This window comes from Pelodiscus sinensis, chromosome 7 (assembly GCF_052426305.1).
Source record: "Pelodiscus sinensis isolate ZL-2025 chromosome 7, ASM5242630v1, whole genome shotgun sequence".
Taxonomy (NCBI): domain Eukaryota; kingdom Metazoa; phylum Chordata; order Testudines; family Trionychidae; genus Pelodiscus; species Pelodiscus sinensis.
Genome location: NC_143058.1, coordinates 23,407,790 through 23,429,915, shown reverse-complemented (window position 1 = coordinate 23,429,915; position 22,126 = coordinate 23,407,790). Strand labels below are relative to the sequence as shown.

The window sequence follows — 22,126 nt, the reverse complement described above, 5'->3', positions numbered from 1 at the left end:
GCGTGAAAAGATTATATAAGATCAGAAGAAAGACACAAATTTGCCAACAGTGAGCTGAGAAAGTCCTTTGTTACATGGCGTACATGCATTTCTTTAAAATATGCAACCCAGTTGTGCAGTTCTTCCCTGTGGAGTAAACCATTGCCTCCATGTACCCATGCCTCGCAAAAGGAGTCTTCCTTTTATGAAATGGGGGGAAAAAACATTTAGATTCAAGACCTGTTCAAAATGTAGTTAGAAACAAAGTCTTATAAGAGCCATACTAGTCAAATATTGTGGTTTACAAAAGCAAAGTCTCCCACTTGAAGTGGCAGAATGTAGTTTCAGTATGTAAACTCCTATTTTGTCTGGGCAATGGGGGAAGAGCTGATTTCAGAGGACCACCACAGTTCAAGGTGGAAATGATATATTTCATCAACTCGTCTTACACAACTACAAGTTGTCTGTATGGGATTATTTCCCATGTTGGGCCATGTCCTGGTCTCAGTTGAACAGATGTAAATTGTGAGTGACATTAGTAGAATGACTCAGTATTTACACAAACACAGAAGTTGGCCCAATTGAATGTTCTTCAGTCCCGGTGGGTAGTCCAATATTAAATTATTTAAATGCTAGGGTCTCAATCTCCAGGGTGAATTTTGGACCTGATCCTGCTCTCATAAGTCAGTAGGAACAGGAATGGGCTCTTAATTTTATAAATAGCTATGTGAATGATGATCCACATCATTTTAATATAGATGATTAAAATACTCCATAATCCTCTTCAGATTGTGCTTTATTGTTGTTTTTTGCATTGGTTGTCTCCTCCACCACCTGCCCCCTCAAGTCTTCTAGGTATTGGGTTTCGTATAAAATGTATTTTATAAAATTGTCAGGGAGTAGAAATGTACAGTTAAAAGGAGTAAGGCTTTGCCTTTCAAACAAAAGGTCTAGGCTGACAACTTTAGCTTTTTGCTACATTGTGATAAAACAAATCTGCAAAAGTCTATATAATTGACTTAGCACCTACTGTTTGTTAAACATGTTTTTAAGTTTTATAAAAAGCTAAGCAAAACTTTTCAGCATCTGATAGGTTTAAATTACTGCTGTTTTTGCAAATAGAAGTATTAACATGACTACTCAAAGCAGGAAACGCACACCCTATTTTCTTTTAAAATGTGACTTGGATACACTAGGTCAGCTCTTGTAAAGAAGCACCAAGGGCTAACCACAGCATGAAAATCCCTCTTTGGAAATCAACACTTATTTACCATATATAATAAGTAAAGAGTTTTCTAATGGCACTTTCATTTCTTTGGCTAATAAGCAATGCCTGTGTGCCTGTGTGTGTATGTGTTTGCTGAGTCACTTATTGTGATACACAAGTCCTTCTGAGATTGTTTGTACACTTTAATAAAACACTTTTTTAAATTTCATTTTTGCCATTTCTCTGGCTGAAGCAACTATCTTCCTTTCCAGTAGAACTGAGTTACTTGCCTCCCTGTTAATGCTGTTGAAGGAGACTGCTTCCAGTTGATACAAAACTAAAATGTACTACTTCTAGAAGAGAGGCTAGGAATGATTTAAGCTTGTCTTGCCATTAGAGTAAGAGCAGAAAGGTTTAGTTGTTGGATACAATGCAGAAGCCTCCCTCTTCTAAATGTCTACATCCCAACAATATTGAGTTACTTCCCTTTCAGGGCGACAGAAATAATTGGGATTTGTAGGTTTTCCATTTGCAGTAGTATTTTCCTATTGTGTTAAATGCCTCTTACTTAGTAATAGAAGTGATTTATGTGGACACCAAAGCAGTGTATGGTAGATTCTGTGATTAATCAGTGAATCCCCATCCTCTGGCATCTCTCACTGCCCCTCTTGCGTGATGTAAGATCAGACGTACTCTGCATTGAAAAGTCAAGACACACAAGCTGCTCTCACACACATACACCTCGCGATCCTGCTGAAAGCAGGGAGAAGGCAGGCAGGCTGGGCTCATTTAGCAGACGAATTCCCATTGACATTTGTAAATTACGCAGCTCGATTGCAGACTCGCTGCTGCTGCTGATTTACTGAGTGTGCAGCCAAGCAACCCCGGCGGCGGAGGACGCTTCAATCCGGCCACAACAATGTCTGAGTTTCTTTTAGCCTTAGTAGCGATCTCAGGATTATTTCCTGTTGCTAAGGTGCTGGCCGCGGGAGCCGATCGAGGTAAGGTGATCACTTTATTTTCCTCTCTCAAACGATCGGGAGAAGTGTCTCAAACTTCCTCCGGCAGCTCAGCTGCACGGGACATTTGTCTCGGCCATGGCTTTAGGGCGGCTAGTGCAAAAAGGAGCAGGTAGAGGCACGCAGCAGGAAAAGTATCTTCTTGCGTGCACCGCGGACTGCGAGTCCGCTTGGCTGCCTGTGACAGACTCTGCAGATGCTCGCATCCGATTGCACGGGAGTGGAGGCTCTCTGACGGCGCTGCTTATTGCGAAGCACTGCAACCCTTTGCGGCGGGTCTCTTCCTGGGAACGGCTACGCCGTCTGCAAACCTGCCTTCCAGCCCTCAACTTGCATTTCAGTAACTTCCTTACCTGCTGCAAAGCAGCAGCTGGCGGGGGGTCATCCCCGCGGGCTGGCTTCCTCCACCCAGACAGCCTCCCGGGGAGGTCTCCACTGTGCTGCTCGCGTCTGAGCAAATGCTACAGTTGACGCTGTGGCTCTGCGCAGAAACAATAGGGCACGATCGTCTCTCCCTATGTTACACCGAAGCTTTGCAACCCGGGCACTTGTAGTACCTTGAGAAGGAGTCGGTGATACACCTTCAAGCGTAACTTAGCTTTCATCTCCTGCTCCGTAGGATGTTGCATTAATAAGCTAACTAAAACAGTCAGAGGCAGGAATAAACCAAGAGCAGGTGAACTTCCTAGCAAGAATATCTGGTTTCTTTTTGTAGAGCCTCTCTGAAGTTTTGTAGCACCCTCCGGGCAAATACCGAGCAAAATGCACACAGATGAGTAATTCGACCCGATCGATGTTCACATGGCCGTGATTAAATGTATCAGAGTGCATTATGGAAACTTGACTATTAAGATCCTCTCATGTTGACTAATAATGCTCAGGCTTTTGATGTAATTAGAAACGGACAAATAAGCCACATAGGAGGGGATGGGGAGAGAGGCTGGATCGATGAATGATCTAATGACAGTGTTTTTCAGAAAGCACTTATGTATTGGCTTCGTTATATTTAAAAAAATCCCCCCAAACTAGGCATGAATTGTGATGGTTCCATCCTGCATGGTGTTATTACTTGGAAGTATTACTTTGTGTGTGTGTTTATATAAATTATATGGACACACAAACAGACACTATATAGCAATGCTAGCTGAAGGTTTTCTGTGTGTAGTTTTATGAGGCTGGTGAGTGGTGTATTTTCGAAACTGCTGATTGGTTCTACCTTTCAAAGAAGCTTCTACAACTATTTCCAGAGGTCCTTTTATTCAATTCCCCTAGTCTACCATCCATTTGATTTCTGAACTTGATTTAAATGGTTCATGAGAGGCTAAATAAAATAGCACAGCTAAGTAATAAAGAACACAGAATCTTTTAGCCAAAGCACTAAAATTAAGAAGTTGAAAGAGCAACTGTTTTCCTGTCTTAAGAAGTCTTTGATTAAAGGCAACAATCTTTTGGGCCAGAATTAAGTTTAGCTCTTGCTTATACTTACAGTAATTGCTGATCTTAACAGACTGACTTTGCTATATGATACTTGAATTAAAAATTTAAAAAATAGGATTTAGTTGATAAAGCACGAGAGTGTTATGTTGCTTTCATTCAAAATAGATTCAGTAAATCAAGAATTAAAGTAAAACTCATTAGCTCTGATTAGATGCTAAGAATCTAGCAAGAAAACTAAATAAAGAAATGAGACAGCAATTAATATTGTCATATTCAATTTGCTTTGAATGAATTTTATTTTTTTATAAATGTAACTATATGATACATTGAACTTGCATTATGCAACTTGGAGTGTTGTATCTCTTACACATTGGCTACTGAATTGTTTACCGACTGTTTAAAAGTCATTTGAACAAGTACAAATGGCTACAGATAGCCTCTTTCAGGTACACATTTCTGCTTTAATTGAACTACCAAAGCTGTTGAGTTAATGGAAATTGACTGGCTATCAAAATATTAAATAGATGGCTCACAGCACAAGCTTAAAAAAGCCATCCTCCTTGGCTGGCCAACAGAGAGACAAATATTACAGTGGCATCACAAGTCTACATGTTAAAACTTTTCATAAGGTGCAACTCTGTAGTGCAAGAAACAAGTTTCTATTCAATATAATGTTACCCGAATAGCCGAAAGAGTCTAGGAGACTCGACTAGGTTTCTGAATGGTACTAAAGGCTTTTTTATGATGCAGTATTGTATATGAAGAATTCTGATCACATTAATGCCTGCTTGTTGGAAGAACATCAAGAGCTTTCCAAGATTTGCACAAAATGGTCTGATTGCATTTCAACAATGGCCTGAATATATCAGTGATCTTGTGAATAAAAACTTAGCTATGAACCATTTTGTGAAACTACTGGAATCTAACCTCGTGTACCCGATCCACTGTTGGACATTAGCAGATGCCACGTGACTCATGAACAGAATATTCTGGTTTTAATTATTGCTTTACTGTGTCTTGTTATATAATTTGTATTCATTTAGTGTACACAAGTGGATTGTCAACTTAAGTTAGAATCAATCCAGCTTTAAAAAGGAAACATCCTTCTACAACATGTCAGCCAAAAGAGAATCAAGTAAAGACACGTTATGATGATATGACGACAATTTGCACCACACTATGCTTTGATAAAGGCTTATAAGACATAGTGTTCAAATGTTCTCAACATAAATGATTGAGAATATACCAAAGCTGGAAATATTTTATTTTCATGTCAGCTAATGTTTGGGACATATTGCAAAAAAGCACTGACTATATAGGAATTATTTTTCTGTATTAAATATTTACAGCTTGTCAAAGTCATGGGTAGTGATCTATCCAAACTCTCAGATTTGGAATGTGCTAATCACATTGACTGAAAGAAAACTATTTTATCCGGACTGTTCTGCCACCAAAATGAGGTTACTAGTGCTATATTTTATACAATAAAATTTAGATGACAGAGATGTTGGGGGGAGGACAGAAAAAGGGGAGCCAATTAAAAGGAATAGAAAACAGAGGGAGGAAAAAACCGGCTCTGTGGTGGAGAGGTTCATTAATTTGACTTAGTTTTCAAATCACATTTTTAAGGAGGTTTATGGAACTAGTCACTCTTGAGGTTCTCCTACCTGTAAAGCTAGATCACCTACAATAAATTCTGGAAGAATCCCTGATAACGAGCAGAAAGTTTGGGTACAGGACACATGTTACCTGACCTATAACAGAGGGAGCAGAAGATTTTTCTGAAAGTGGATAGCTCCAGTAATCGTGTTGACTATCTGCAGTACTATTTTACCATTCTGTTTCAGAAGGCAGTATTTAGGAGACTTCACTGTTGAAATCATTGAAGGGTGATGAAGGGGACATATCATCATCACTTCCTCCACACAAACATTTACTGTCATCTTAATGTCTCCCCTAAACCAGCTGCAGGTTTTTCACCTAGTACCTTGTGCCCAAGTGGTGGTTCCCCCCGCTCCGCTCACAGTGGGACATAGAGTTTTTACTGAATCAGACAAATGCTGTAATGAGAAGATACCAGTTTACTTAAAATGGATGAATTACCATGTAACTGAATCCACTGAACAGACTTACTTCTCTTTACCCCATTTTTAGCTTCAATGTATATATTCCTTTGTTGTTGTTTTTTAAAGCTGTCTTTAATCTATTGAAAGGAGGAGATAGAGGAACAGAGAGGATGTTATGATGGAAACTGCACCTTTCTAGATTCAAACATAACCGACATCTCTTGAGGTCACATAAAAGGCAATTTACTGTTGGTTCTCCCTCTCCCTCCCCCCAATGTTTCTTGACCACATTTAAAACTTGGTAATACATTTACATGTACTTTAACTTGCAATTGCCAAGTCAGAAACCTCTTTAGTATTGGGACCTGACCAGTGCTGGACCATGGATGTCAATATTGTCTAGTCGCATTAGACGCTGCTAACACTTATTGGGCTCTTAAAAGAGAGGTTTTCAAATTTTGGGTTGCAGCTTGTAAGGGTAAGCCACTAGCTGGCCATGAGAAGCTTTTTATTTATTTTTTTTAAATCTAAGAACCCTCAGGCTTGACTGCTTGCAGCTCTCAATGGGCATGGTACACCATTCTTGGCCACTTGGAGCTGCAGGAAGTGATGTGGGCTGAACTGCCACTTCTTACACCTCCCATTTGCCAGGAATGGCAAACAGCCACTGGGAGCTACAAGTGGCTATTCCTGTGGACACTTGGCTAAACAAAGCATGTCATGGCCAGCAAGCAGCTTACCCTTACAAATTGCAAACCAGAGTTTGAAAACCTCTCTTAGAAGACATTTAGGGGTAAATGAAAACTCGAAATAAATAGGAGAGGGGAGAGAAACCCCCTCCTTTTTTCTTTCTCTCCCCTCTCCTATTTAGTTCGAGTTGTCATATCCCCAACTCATAACTCCGGTCATCTGAAGTGGGCTGCACCCACAAAATCTGATGATACCATCTACGTGTTTTGTTAGTCTATAAAGTGCTACCAGACCAGTTGTTGTTGTTGTTGTCTATATATCTTGAAAAAACAACATCCAGTAAGTCCAGCTAACAAACGTCATTCCAGACCAGAGTGTGTTGTACTAGAGGTTCAACCTGCATAGCTCAGAAGAGCCAGTCAGAAGAGTCAGATGATTCTAGCTTAACCAGAAATTACATACCCAGACAACTGAAACATAATCCCACTCCCCAAAAAATTAGTGGCCTCTTATTTGGTTGATTATTATTAATTATCACAGTGCATCTCTTCTGCTCAGTAAGTATATTTTCAAATGTTTAAAATGAATGTCTAGACTACAGGGTTTTTTTTTTCCTTAAAGTGGCCTTTTTGAGGGGGAGGGGGACTTCCCCTGCATCTAGACTGCTGCTGCAGTCTTTTGAAAGTAAATTAAAAGAATGCGGCAGTTTTTTTTTTTTTTTTTTTTTTTCAACCATGGAAAACTTCATTTTATGAGGCAGAACGCCTTTTTTCAAAAGTGCTCTTCAGAAAAAAGGTGCTATGTAATGCAAACTGTGCTTCTTTTTTTTCGAAAGAGAGCATCCAGACTGCTTGGGTGCTCTTTTTAAAAGGTGGCTTGCTTTTTCGAAATTACTGGTTGCAGTTTAGACACTCTTTTTCAAAAGAGTATTTTTCGAAAGCATCTAGACATAACCAATGTGATCTTTAAGCTTTACTCCAATCCTCATTATTAATACTTATTTTTTTTAAATAGAACAGGCAAAAAACCAGTTTTGTACTCTGCTCTGCCAAACAATTGCTCCTTGTCAACCTGGTGTAAAGTATTCCCAAAGGTCTTACAACAGGCAAATTCAAATAGAACTATTTCAGTGTTTTAATATAGAGGTTCCTGTTCTTATACTTAAATCTCTATCTCCAATATATAGAGAGAGCAATATTACACCCACAAAGGAAATTGTTACAAGGTCATGGTGACATTTTCCAGTTGTTTAGTGTGAAAAACAGTTATACAGAAAGCTTGGTGAGCTCCAAAGACATTTATTTATCGTTGGAGAAACAGCTCTATAGAAGAGAGAAAACGTAGAGACACTTAAGGCAATAGGTTTGTTGTTAAAGAAATGCCTTAATGGTGCATTTTGCAAGTGAAAATGAGTCAAAGATTTCTATAAGAACACTTTTATTCACTAGTGCACTTTGCACTAGATAAAATGAATACGTGCTCCTATTTGAATATGCAATTGCATGTACGAAATAGTGCTGTTTTCAGAAAAATCGGGGAAGCTTGTGTGAAGTCTTGTTCATAGGGTAATTAACATGCTTGTCATATGCTAGCCATGTCTTCATTTGTGCTAAGCAAATAGGTTTTTATAGATCTTCTGTCCTTCATTAAAATAATTTAATTAAAGAAATTATAAAAGGCAAAAGTCTTAACATCAGACTATAGTAGAAAAATTTAACTTTCCTCCAAACCATTTTTTAATTCCTGGGACTCTTAAAACTATTCATGCTCCAGATTAAGGTACCAGTCCTGGTAAGATATACATATATATTTAATTTATCTCCAATAGGTTCACTCCTGTGAATAATTGGGACTATTCACATGTGTAAAATGAAGAATATGTATAAGCCTTTACAGAACAGGAGTAAAAGTGCATCCTCTAAATTTGTTTTCAATATACATTGAAAACTGATAGGGGTTCAGGCATTTTTATGTACAAATTTAGCAGCAGCTATATGTCTGGGGTTGTGTTGGTATAATTTTTAATTTGGGAATCTAAAAATTAAAATTATAGTATGTTCAAGATTGAGTAGTTTACACAATAATGAGTTACATTTGTTACTGTACATTGTTCTTTTTCCCTTAAAATGTGTGATTTCACCTCTTTATTACCACTATTTCCTAAATTAAATGAAAACAAAAAAGGTTTTCAAAATCAAATGTCTTCCTATTTAGTTTTGTGATTAGGTGCCTAACTATGTTGAAAAATCCAGTTCCATTTTTAAATGACTGTAGACATCATTGCCTACCGAATAATTGGTGCTTTCATTCAATGTAACTATGAATTGTTTCTTTACTCTTAAGCGCCATCTATTGGAAAAGATTAGAGCATCTATAAGTGCAATTGTATTCCAATTAAGGATTAGTTGTCAACAATAACAAAAGAAAGCTGCCAAAAAGTACAAAGTATCATATTTCTGAAATGCAAAACTTTGTTTTTAATATATTTAGCGAAATGAGATAACCAAGGTCTAATTCTGATCTGTTTTAAAACAGTTAAGCACTCATGTAATTTTGTTGACTTCAGTAGATGTACTCTTTATGCTGGTAAAAAACCCTAATCCTGTTTTGGGATTTGCTAGCAATGGCAACTATAAATGGCTGCAGCTATCTGTGGTGTTAGATTTTGATGCAGGTTTGTGCACTAGTGAATGCAATTCCAATTAAAGTCAATGGGTGTCTTTTAAATTTAATGGGAATTATGCAGAGTACTTAGTGATACAAACAAAATTATAATAAGCTATAAAATTGCAGCCAGTAGCCTGTTGTTCTTGGCTATAAAAATCTGTGTGGGTGGGTGGATTTTTATTTTTAATTTTTAGATTGAAGATGCTCACAGCAGGAAGTTAGTCTTCCTGAATACTTAACACTATGCATGCCTATTGCACTTCTTAACTGTATAATAGATAACATAATTACCTATATATATATATATATATATAAATACAAAGACTAATTCCAACTTTACTTTGTTTGTGACCTCTGTTGTGCTGAAGTGATTGTCGATTATCTGACCTTTGCAGAAAAACGCATCTCTAAGGTAGCGGGAATTAAACAGCAACCAATATTTGGTTTTGATGTCACTAGACCAATCCAATTACTAGAAAGATCATTGCTTCTTTTGAAGTATTGGCTAACAGTAGCCTTTGAGTAAGGTACTTTGAGTTGTCATTGTTATTTGGTCAATCTATAGTAGAACTCTTCATGGGGGTTAAGGGAATGGATCTTACTACAACAAAAGGTCCAGCTACAGTATATAATACTTCATAATGTATTCTTATTATCAGCTGGATGTCCTTAAACTTTTCATACATTGCTTCATCTTGAATGACTTGGCCTTCCAGCAGAACTGCATACAGTTGAAATACAGTAGGAATGCTTTAGAAATAAGAGCATACATATTTCTTCTTATGGGAAGATGAAAGTACAGTGAATTATGTCTTGTTTTTATTATTATCAATAGGATACCCCTTCCTAACTTTTGTGTATGACATAGAATTGAATGACTTACAGGACAGATGCTATTGGAATAAAGCTTAACTTCAGAAATAAGAGTATATATAATTCCTTGAGGATTCCACCACCACTGAGTTTTTATCTAATGGCAATTCATAATCTATTCATTCTTTCTTCATGAAATGAATAAAGAAAACTTACAGAATGAGATGCTAAACCTTGTTCCTTCAAATAATTTTTTATGGCATACGTAGGGGTCTCTGTGTGGATATGTATACATATATTTATATATAACGCTTTGGTGTTCATAGAAAAGGGGAATATGCAACGATGAAATGTGGATTTTATCCTCTACAAATACAGGCAGTCCCCGAGTTACGCGGATTCGACTTATGTCAGATCCGCATTTACGAACGGGGCTTTCTCGCCCCAGAGCTTGCAGGCAGTGGGACCGCCCAGAGTGCAGCGGTCCTGCCACCTCGACCTCCGGGGCGAGAAAAGCTGCTCCGGCTGCCCCTGGTCTGCTGGGGACCGTCTCCAGCAGACCAGGGACACTGGGAGCAAAGCCGGGGAGGCGGAGGGGTCCCGTGCCTCTGAGGCTTTGCCAGAGGAAAGCCTCAGAGGTGCGGCACCCCGCCGCCACTGGTCCCTGGTCTGCTGGGGGGGGGGGGCACAGCTAGTGCCCCCCCCCCTCAGCAGACCAGGGAGATGTGGAGCAAAGCCCCGGGCCTGTGGTAGACCAGGTGGGGCGCTGCCGGTTGGTCCCGCAGCACCGCTCCTTGGCACTACTGGACCAACCCGGCAGCACCCCAGCTGCTCTGCCCCAGGAGTCCTGATTCAGCCGCTGCTGAAACTGACCAGTGGTTGACTACAGGAAGCCCCTGCCCCGGGCTTCCTGGAATCAGCCGCTGATCAGTTTCAGCAGCAGCTGACTTGGGGATGCCTGGGGTTCTTAAGTTGAATCTGTATGTAAGTCAGAACTGGCATCTAGATTCAGCCGCTGTTGAAACTGATCAGTTTCAGCAGAGGCTGAATCTGGACGCTAGTTCCGACTTACATACAGATTCAACTTAAGAACAAACCTACAGTACCTATCTTGTACGTAACCCGGGGACTGCCTGTAGTTATTTTTCTCCCTTTATGAAGGAAAGCTTCATAAGAATATACTTTTGAGTTGAGGGAAAAATACACCTAAACTGAATGGCAGTAGAACAAAGTGCACTTAAAGTCCTCATGCACTTGAGCACGCAGTATACTTTAACTGAATAATGTTAATTTTTCATTTCCCAAACTAGGCCATTTGGAAACCTCTTTACAAAAATACTGTGATGATATCACAAAGATATTGGTACCTCTCTAAATGTAATATGCTCTTTTGGGGCCACTTGTGTTCACACCTTTCCTTAGAAATTATATATGGCCATACTGTTTTAAGGAGTAATTTTTAAAGCGTTGTAAATTCCAAATTACTAATATACTATGTCATCTTTTCTTGAAAGTACTCTCTTCTGAAGGAATGTCATCAGATTGTCCAAGATTCGAAAGTACTTACCACTTAGACACATAATGCTGTAAGACTTATCATTAAAAAGGCCGTAGAGCAGTTTTTAAACTAAGAGATGGGGGAAAGCCGATTGGTGCGGAGATGAACGTAAATCGGAGAGAGACTTCTCTTAGAGGAGAATCCGTTGATAGAGATTCTCTAAGCTGTAGTCGGAAAGAGAGGAGGGGAGAGGGCAAACCATTGGCCAGAGCTGACAAACAACCGCATACAAAGGAATCCAATGCATCAGGGAAGGGCAGACAAATAACCAGTGGCAAATTTTTAAAGTGCTTGTGCACAAATGCTAGGAGTCTGACTAATAAGATGGGTGAACTAGAGTACCTAGTATTAAAGGAGGAGATTGACATAATAGGCATCACTGAAACCTGGTGGAATGAGGAAAATCTGTGGGACACAATCATACCGGGATATGAAATATATAGAAAGGATAGAGCAGGCCGGGTGGGTGGCGGAGTGGCACTGTATGTGAAAGATAATGTAGAATCAAATGAAATAAAAATATTAAATGAATCAACATGTTCCATAGAATCGCTATGGATAGAAATTCCATGCTCCAATAATAAGAAATTAGCAGTAGGGATATATTACCGACCACCTGACCAGGACAGCGATACTGACATAGAAATGCTTAGGGAGATTAGAGAGGCTACCAAAATAAAGAATTCTATAACAATGGGGGATTTTAATTACCCCCATATTGACTGGATACGTGTCACCTCAGGAAGAGAAGCGGAGATAAAATTTCTCAATGGCTTAAATGACTGCTTCTTGGAGCAGCTGGTGCAGGAACCCACAAGGGGAGAGGCAATTCTTGATTTAGTCCTGAGTGGAGTGCAGGATCAGGTCCAGGAAATAACCGTTACAGGACCGCTTGGGACTAGTGACCACAATATAATAACATTCAACATTCCTGTGGTGGGAAGAACACCTCAGCAGTTCAGCACCCTGGCCTTTAATTTCAAAAAGGGGAATTACACAAAAATGAGGAGGTTAAGCAGAAATTAAAAGGCACAGTGACTAGAGCCAAATCCCTGAAAGCTGCATGGAAACTTTTTAAAGACACCATAATAGAGGCCCAACTTAAATGTATACCCCAAATTAAAAAACATAGCAAGAGACCTAAAAAAGAGTCACCGTGGCTTAACCACCATGTAAAAGAAGCAGTGCGGGACAAAAAGGTATCTTTTAAGAAGTGGAAGTCCAATCCTAGTGAGATAAATAGAAAGGAACATAAACACTGTCAAATCAAGTGTAAACATGTAATAAGAAAAGCAAAAAAAAGATTTTGAGGAACAGCTAGCCAAAAACTCAAAAGAAATAACAAAATGTTTTTTGAGTACATTAGAAGCAGGAAGCCTGCTAAAAAACCTGTGGGTCCCCTAGATGATCTAGCTATAAAAGGAGCAATCAAGGCCGATAAAGCTATTGTGGAGAAACTAAATGATTTCTTTGCTTCAGTCTTCAGGGCTGAGGATGTTGGGGAGATTCCCAAATCTGCACCGTCCTTTGTGGGTGGTGAATCTGAGGAACTGTCCCGGATTGAAGTGTCATTAGAAGAGGTTTTGGAACAAATAGAAAAACTTAATGTTAACAAATCTCCGGGACCGGATGCCATTCATCTAAGGGTTCTAAAAGAACTTAAATGGGAAATTGCTGAGCTATTATCTGTGGTTTGTAACCTATCCTTTAAATTGGCTTCCGTACCTAATGACTGGAAGGTAGCCAACGTGACACCAATATTTAAAAAGGGCTCTAGAGGCGATCCTGGCAATTACAGACCGGTAAGTCTAACTTCAGTACCGGGCAAATTAGTTGAAACAATAGTAAAGAATAAAATTGTGAAGCATGTAGAAGAACATAATTTGTTGGACAAAAGTCAACATGGTTTCTGTAAAGGGAAATCCTGTCTTACTAATCTGTTAGAGTTCTTTGAAGGGGTTAACAAACATGCGGACAAGGGGGATCCAGTAGATATAGTATACTTGGATTTTCAGAAAGCCTTTGACAAGGTCCCTCACCAAAGGCTCTTGTGTAAATTACATGGCCATGGGATTAGAGGGAAGGTCCTTTTTTGGATTGAGAACTGGTTAAAAGTCAGGAAAGAAAGGGTAGGAATAAATGGTAAATTTTCAGATTGGAGAGGGGTAACTAATGGTGTATCCCAAGGGTCAGTCCTGGGACCAATCCTTTTCAACTTATTCATAAATGATCTGGAGAAAGGGGTAAGCAGTGAGGTAGTAAAGTTTGCAGATGATACAAAACTGTTTAGGATAGTCAAGACAGAAGCAGACTGTGAGGGACTCCAAGAAGATCTCACCAAACTGAGTGATTGGGCAACAAAATGGCAAATGAAATTTAATGTGGATAAGTGTAAAGTAATGCACATCGGGGAAAAATAACCCCAACTATACGTACAGTATGATGGGGACTAATTTGGCTACGACAAATCAGGAAAGCGATCTTGGAGTTATCGTGGACAGTTCTCTGAAAACTTCCACACAGAGTACAGCTGCGGTCAAAAAGGCAAATAGGATGCTAGGAATTATTAGGAAAGGGATAGAAAATAAGACCCAGAACATCTTACTGCCCCTGTATAAAACTATGGTACGCCCACATCTTGAATACTGTGTACACATGTGGTCTCCTCACCTCAAAAAAGATATTTTGGCCTTGGAAAGAGTTCAGAGAAGGGCAACTAAAATGATTAGGGGTTTGGAACGGGTCCCATATGAGGAGAGGCTAAAGAGCCTGGGACATTTCAGTTTAGAAAAGAGGAGACTGAGGGGGGATATGATAGAGGTCTATAAAATCATGAGTGGTGTGGAGAGGGCCGATAAAGAAAAGTTATTAGTTCCCATAATAGAAGAACTAGAGGACACCAAATGAAATTAATGGGTAGCAGGTTTAAAACTAATAAAAGAAAGTTCTTCACACAGCGTGTTGTGAACCTGTGGAACTCCTTGCCAGAGGAGGCTGTGAAGGCTAGGACTATAATAGAGTTTAAAGAGAAGCTGGATAAATTCATGGAGGTTAGGTCCATAAAAGGCTATTAGCCAGGGGATAAAATGGTGTCCTTGGCCTCTGTTTGTCAGAGGCTGGAGAGGGATGGCAGGAGACAAATCGCTTGATCATTGTCTTCGGTCCACCCTCTCGGGGGCACCTGGTGCTGGCCACTGTCGGTGGACAGGATACTGGGCTAGATGGACCTTTGGTCTGACCCAGTACGGCCGTTCTTATGTTCATGAAATATCCCAAACCACTTTACAGAATGGGAGTCAGATTTCCAAAGAATACCACACTTGTGCATGCAAAACCATTCTTGCCCCCTGCAATCACGGTATGTGTAAAACACATGGTTAGTAAACACAATTGTGTGCCCACATGCCCAGTTTGAGGTGTGTTGGAATTTGTTTTAAAAAAATGCATGCATATTAAACATTTAAAATCTATTGATATAGTTCAGCTGAAATTCTGGAATAGGGTGACTACACCATAACAGTATTAAGTAATATTTGGATCTAATTCTGCTCCACTGAAGTGTGTGTGTGTGTGTGTGTGTGTGTTTATCTGAATGAGTTGGAAACTCAGAAAATGATTTGGAAGGGATTTCAGTTCACTGAATTAAAACCCCACCTATATAGTATCAATCTTCAGTATAGGATTCTTTGAAGTACTTTTTGGCTATGAACATTTCTAGATTCTAGTCTATGCATTGATGAGGTTTGCACACACTTGAAAACAAGCTTAATAATAATGTTCTTTATCAGGCTGAATGGGAGTTACTTTGATCTATTAGGAAAAAGGAATTACCAGGGGTCAGGGACAAGATCAAATAACTACAATAACTAGTCGATTGAGAAATGTGTGTGCAGAGAGGATGCTCTGAAGTAATGAGACCTAACTGGCTTCAAGATAAAGCTAGAGGGGTTTATGAAGGGGATGGGTTGATGAGGTAACATGATCTTGGCAATTAATTGACCTTTCACTATCAGTGATAAATTGGCCAATAGTGGGAAGATAGGAGTTGCTATAGAGAACTTTTTTCTGGGTGTCTGGCTGGTGAGTCTTGCCCACATGCTCAGGGTTTAGCTGATCGCCATATTTGGGGACGGGAAGAAATTTTCCTCCAGAGTAGATAGGCAGAGGCCCTGGAGGTTTTTCACCTTCCTCTGTAGCATAAGGCACAGGTCACTTGTGGAAGGATTCTCTGCATCTTGGGGGTCTTTGAACCATCGTTTCAAGGACTTCAATATCTGAGAGAGAGGTGAGAGGATTATTCTAGCAGTGGGTGGGTGAGATTCTCTGGCCTGCCTTGTGCAGGGGGTCAGACTAGATGATCAAAATGGTACCTTCTGACCTTAAAGTCTATGAGTAAGACTAACTTTATAATAAAAGAAATGTGATTTACTTGTGCATCTCTATTTGAATGTAGGCATGGAAAGGTGATTGGTAGGCAAGTGGAAATGATTTGGGAGGGGGAGAAAAAATCAAACTCTGGGTTTTTCTGTTGTTGCCCATGCCCTAAACCAGGGCTACTCAACATGCAGCCAACGGGCCACATGTGGCCTGTGGCCCATTTGTTTGCAGCCCGCAGTGTGGTTTGGGTTTATGCGGGGGTCAACATGTGGCCCACGGATGGGAGCCAAAACAAAAAAGTAGTCCATATAGTGGTCTTCTGTTGATATGGGTTTTAGTAGTTAAACCCCTGGACCTTCATTGCTCGTTAAAAGTGCTACCATATGGGTGGAAATCGGGTAAACACTGCATTTTATTAATATCAGCAGAACTGACTTAAATGGGGTTTGTGTGTTGTGTAATCTTGCCTTAATCTTTGAATCCATACCCATCAATGTGAAAGAAGCTATTTGCATACACTTGCATACAGTGCTTTTTTTGTGGCGGTAACAGAAAAAAGCACTGTTTGCATGTATATTTGTATATATATGCAACCACACTTGAGAAATTGCGGCCTTCGGCGTGTGCTGAAAGTATCATTGTAGCCTCCAGGGCTTCAAAAGTTGAGTAGCCCTGCCTTAAACCAAAGTATTTTTAGATCACTGTTAGAATAATTTACAACAAATGTGATGTTTATATTGCTAACTTTTCTACTATTTTAATGGCCTTAAAGAAGTTATTTTTATATTCGTGAAACTTTACAGTATGCGAAGAGATACAGGAAAAAAAATCAACTCCCCCTCCCCTCTGACCCCCACTCCCTCCTCAAAAAAGTAAGCTAATTCACCATGTCAGGCTTAACACTGATCCAAATGGCCCATTATTACACTTCTTGAAACTGGAGCAATTTACTAAGTTGAGAGTGCACATACATACCTGAATTGCCTGCTTCTCTGCTCTTGCTTAGCTGTACTGAACGATATTGCATCTCCCTCTCTTTTTTTTTTCTTTTTTTTTCTGGTCTTGGAGGAGCTATGATTTAATCTCCCTGTGCACAACACTACCCACTTACTCTACAGATTATACTGATCTTCAGAACTGAAGTCTGTTAATCTATCAGTCTTAATAGTTGTTACCCTCATATCCAGTAATACTACAGGAATATTTTACCTAAATCTTTTTTTCTTAAAAAACCCCCACATGTTAAAATAGTAGTTGTACTCAAAATTTCCAGCCTTTTACAACTTACATTTCCCTAAAAATGTTTTCTTTACCCTGTAGAAATTCTTCTTGTCACAATTTTAATTTTGAATGCTCTTGGGGCAGTAAGAAGCGAGCACCAAACAGATGGTTGTCACCAACCTAAGTGAAATTCAGAATTAGTATGCATATAAAGAATATGCAGCTCAATATTTAGATCTCTCTTTTTAAGGCAAGTAAATTCTAGCTAAAAACACATTTCCTAAATAATTGTTTCTATTTTTATAGTTCCTGGACATTTCAAGAGAAATTTAGAGGTCTCTGATTTTTTTTTCCCCCCCCCCAGTGGAATAGTTGCTCTACGCTTTCCTTTATTTAAGACACGTTTTGTTTTAACATTGTCATAATACTCCAAAACATTATAGACTGTCAACTGATATAAATTAGCATAGATTCAATGTTGTACACCAGCTCAGAATCTCCCTTCTCATAATATTGTTATTGCAGTGTTGTAATAAACTGCAACATATTTACAAAAGTTGTCACTGTTGCATTTTATATTAATTCCCACAAAAGACTAGCAGTGAACATTTTTATAATTCAAGAATATTAAATATGTGGTCATCAATTCGATGCACACATAAAAATTAATAGTAAAAAAAACCTTTTAGATCTGCTAAGTACACTAATTTTGATTCTATTCCTATATCAAATGGGTAAATTACTTTGTATTACTGATTTTTAAATATCTTTTAAAAATAAGAGTAAAATTTACTGAAAAACCCACGCACAAATGAGATCATACATTTTTACAGCTTTATCCATACAAATAATGGGAATGATCATTCCCATGAACAGATCAATGGTCAGTTTATCCAGTAGTAACCAAGCTTTCTGAAAACTGTACTGTGGAAATACAATGCTGTTTAATAGTATTTCATGGGGAAACTTTTTTTGAAGCCCTGCGAACTACTTTTTTTGAAGCTGAGGATTGGTCCTCCATGTCCTTTTAAATATGCTAGTCCTATTGATATAACTGCCACTAGCTAATTATACATTATGTAAACATAATTTCCTTTTATTAGTTTTAAATATTACCCTTTAAGTTCATTGAGTTGCCATTTTGTTTTATATAAAATGGTCGCATCCAGTTGGCGAGCTAGTGAGTATTTGTGGTACAGAAGGCATATTAAGAGTACACATTTGACAGCATCTTTTTACTCTCCACACTGGGATAAACAATGGTCATTGTGGCTGCTCATCACTCCTCAAAATTCGATCCATAAGGCAGAACACATACTTGAATGTCCTGATCATGCACCTGAACCAGAGCCCTATTAGCTTTGGTTGGCTACGTAATGGTTGCAAGGGTCCACTCATGAACAGTTTATTGCAAGGGCAAGACCTCTGATAGTATAGTTTCCTTCTGGATACTGATTCTAGGTTTGGTATCTATGAAATTAAGTCTATGGCTCTCTTGTTCAGAAATACTGTGTGATCTCTCTTGGAGGGATTGTTCTGGAAGTGAATAGGATAATAAATGACTTCATTGCCAATGGCAGCCTCTGTGGTGCTGTCTTGAGTGTAATCTTGATGGGTATAAATCAAGTTCTTACAAGGTCAATGGAAGTTCTTTGGACTTCTAGAGTTAGTATGAAATAATGTTTTCCTGCTGACAAACAATTTGAAGTTTTACAGCTATAGAGACTCCCACCTTTTTGTGGAAAAATATTACTCTTTAGAAATGTTTTAATAATACCAAGTCAGCTTTCTAAAACTTAATTACTAAAAATCACACAGGAGGCCAATTTTGCTTCCTTGTCGTCATTCCCTCTGCCCTCCCCCACATTAACAGCTTTGTCACAATAAAAAGTAAAATAAAATCCAAGGTTATGCTGTCTCTTAAATCTTTGTAATTTATTTCATACAACTTTTGGTAACTACAAAGACTGTTGGCTTTCCATATAATATTTGCTTTTAGAGGTCTGGGAAGAATGTATGTTCACTGTTTTTGCAGTGGAAATTGTTGCTCTTTAACCAAACTAGGAGTTATGTCATAAAAGGTTCATCTTTCATGAATGTGAATTTTTTTCAGAACTAAGGTTTGTGTTGTAGTCTAATCCTTAGTGTATTTGGAGGAATTTAATTTTTTCCAAATTCTCTGGATCAGATAAGCTAATGGATATTCTAGAAATTGTCCCCCCCCCCCCCCAAAAAAAGTGAGGGTAGAAGCCAGCAAACAATGAATTCAAAATGAATGTTGCTTTGGTTTGGTGTTGTCACTGCCAGAAACAGAGTGCAAAGGTTCTTTGTTTAATAACGGCTAACTTGAGCACTGGTAATACTTATCAGAAATATTCAGGGATAGAGACTGGGGTGAGTGTGTGTGTGTGTGGGTGTGTGTGTGTGTGTGTGTGTGTGTGTGCGCAGAAGTGCCATAACTCATGTTTTCACAGAGCCTGGTGAACAGCAGAAACATTTGAAGTGATGTACTTTGAAAGCAATGAATATGATGTATGCTCATGAATCTCATTAGTCAGTAACAACATGCATGCATGTATTCTTCCCAAGTAGCACTTGAAAAATGTACCTGCTTGTAAGACCACGAGGGTTCAGATAATTCACTGCCTCGAGCCTTCTGCCTCACTTAAATATATCCCTCTCTGATAGCTCTCTAGTATCTCACTTCAAACCTCCCAACTTATAACTGTACCATCTATATATCTTTACGTTAAATATCTCTAAAGTATTTTAGTAAAATCTGTTAGAGGATGGGACAGATAGTATCTAGTATGTGAGATCTGGATCCAGCTTTCAATGTAGGTCTCTTTTTCTATCAGGAGCGGATTCTGAAGAAGGAATACTAACAAGCCTTGATCCAACGACATATGTAAATAAGTACATAAGTAACCCCATTATTTTCAGTGGCACACCTCAAATGCTTACCTTTTAAGCACGTGCTTAATTTTTTGACTGAATGAGGATCTTAATCCCTAAGAGAGGACTTTGCTGTAGAGTTTTCTTCATGTTAATTGATTAAAATATTCTTTCCCCGCCATGGTTTCATGTGCAGTCTGCCTTAAGGGATAGAGGGTTTATATTGTTCATTTTTTGTTTCCACTGAAAATATTCTTAGGGTTAAACCTCATTGTATCAGCTATTCTCCATTTGGGATACAATTTAGAAACACAAGAGGTCTCAAAATAAATTACATCGCCCAAAACACAGCACATGTGAACTTGCTCAGGAATTATAAATATATAAATGATGGAGAATTTCACAGGTATTGTGTAATGGATATATATGTGTTTGCTGTTTCTCTCACACATCAGAGGAGAAGAGAGAAGACCTATCCAGACATTGCCTGAAGTACTGTGCATAAGATCTTGAGAAATCTAGCAGGAATGCTTCTGAGTGAGGGAAGGCTGGTTGAAAGGAGTGGTGGGACTGACACTGTGAGCAAAAAAATTAACTCCAGTTATGCAATTACTCCTGTGTTCAGTGAAACAGGACTTTAATGCAGTTTTTTTTCTCTGTTTAACAAAGAAACCTCACCTTGTCGTCCATTTCTCCTGACAGGAAAAAACCTTCCTGGCCTCAAACTTTGACAAGTCATTGGTGTTACCTATGTTTTTTTTTACCTTTAACAAACTGAAGACCTAATATGATTGGGGGCAATTTGAAGTGGGGAAAAAATGCATATGTTTTTGTTATAAATGAGTATACTGTGTATGGACCAAATGGTACATTATATGAAGTGTGTGATTATGAGTTACTGTGTAAGTCTTCACTGTGGATCAAATGCCACAGTGTGAAGTGGAAAAGGTACTAAAATTAGAAAAGTACAAATGATGTTCTTTGGGATCTTTTCAGTCCCATGAATGAGAGAAGGCAGAAAATACAGGAAGTGACATATTGGCTGTGCAAGTGGAGTGAAGCTGAAGGTTTTAGTTTTGTGGGAGACTGGGAAGTGTTCTAGTAGGGTGTGTGTGTGGGGGGGGAGGGCTACCTATACCATCAAATACAAGGGGGGAGGGGCAATCGCTTGGCTGCAGGCAAGCTGCAGCAACTGAGAAGGCAGAGAATTTGGCTCCAGGGGAGACTGCTAAGGAGGCAAATGTAGTACAAACTCAGTGTTTTACAACAAATTGATATCATGTGGCAAAAAATGTGAAGAGATTTTTGTGTGTGGGGGGGGGGCATGCTAGGAGTAGGGATGACTAGAAGAGAGGTTGGAAATGTTAATTGGTTGGAAGAAATGAAATGTAACTGGCATTGCTGAAACCTGGTGAGCTGAGTCACATATCCAGAATGTTAAAATGTCTATTACCTATTCAGGAAGAACTGTGTGGGCAAGGGGGAACAGGAAGGGAAGGGATTGCTCTCTAAAGACATCATTACTTATTTTTGAGTTCTCAATACAATGTGAAACTGCAGAATCTTCACTGAAGATGGATCAATGTGCTAACAAAGCCCAGGAAGTGGTACTGGTGGGGAGCTATTACAGACATCTGAATCTCACTAGAGAATAGGTTGGTACTCCATAAACACATCTCTGTAATATGTAGAAAAAAAACATTTGAGGGGCATATTCTGGAGGTGCTATTCGCTCAGTAGGAAAACCTCAATAGAATTCCTAAAAACGACTAATTTTTCTTAAACAAAAGTTTTTGTACTTGACGTTTTAGACTTGATTATGGCTGCTGAAGATGAATTAATCACAACACTAAAGTCTAGTGATAATCATCTGTTTTACATTGAATATGGGCAAAAATAGGACAGTTTTTCGGTCTCTTACGCACTCACTTTTTAAAGGAAGAGGGATATCACAAATCTGAGGAAAACAGAGCAAAATCAACTGAGGAAAAATTTAGACAAGAGAAATTATGGATGGAAATAGGAAGGCTTTTAAGAAGAGTTTACTAGGTATGAAAAACTGATTCTAAATTCAGGAACAAGATCAGTGTTGGCTAAAAGCCCATCCTTGTTCAGTGGCAACGTGAAGATAACCATTTGAACAGAAAAGCAATGTATAACAATAGAAAAAATAGGAAATAGAAATTGATCTAAATTA

General features: G+C 38.9%; 1 protein-coding gene across 1 annotated transcript in view; it reads left to right on the top strand.

Annotated features, from left to right (window-relative positions):
* The first annotated feature begins 309 nt into the window (after positions 1–309).
* LRP1B (LDL receptor related protein 1B) overlaps positions 310–22,126 on the top strand; it is a 1,362,068-nt gene continuing 1,340,251 nt past the window's right edge. The window contains exon 1 of the mRNA XM_089779714.1: positions 310–2,187. Within this exon, the coding sequence (XP_089635840.1) occupies positions 2,106–2,187 (82 nt within the window). The 5' untranslated portion in view covers positions 310–2,105. The remainder of the gene's footprint in view (positions 2,188–22,126) is intronic.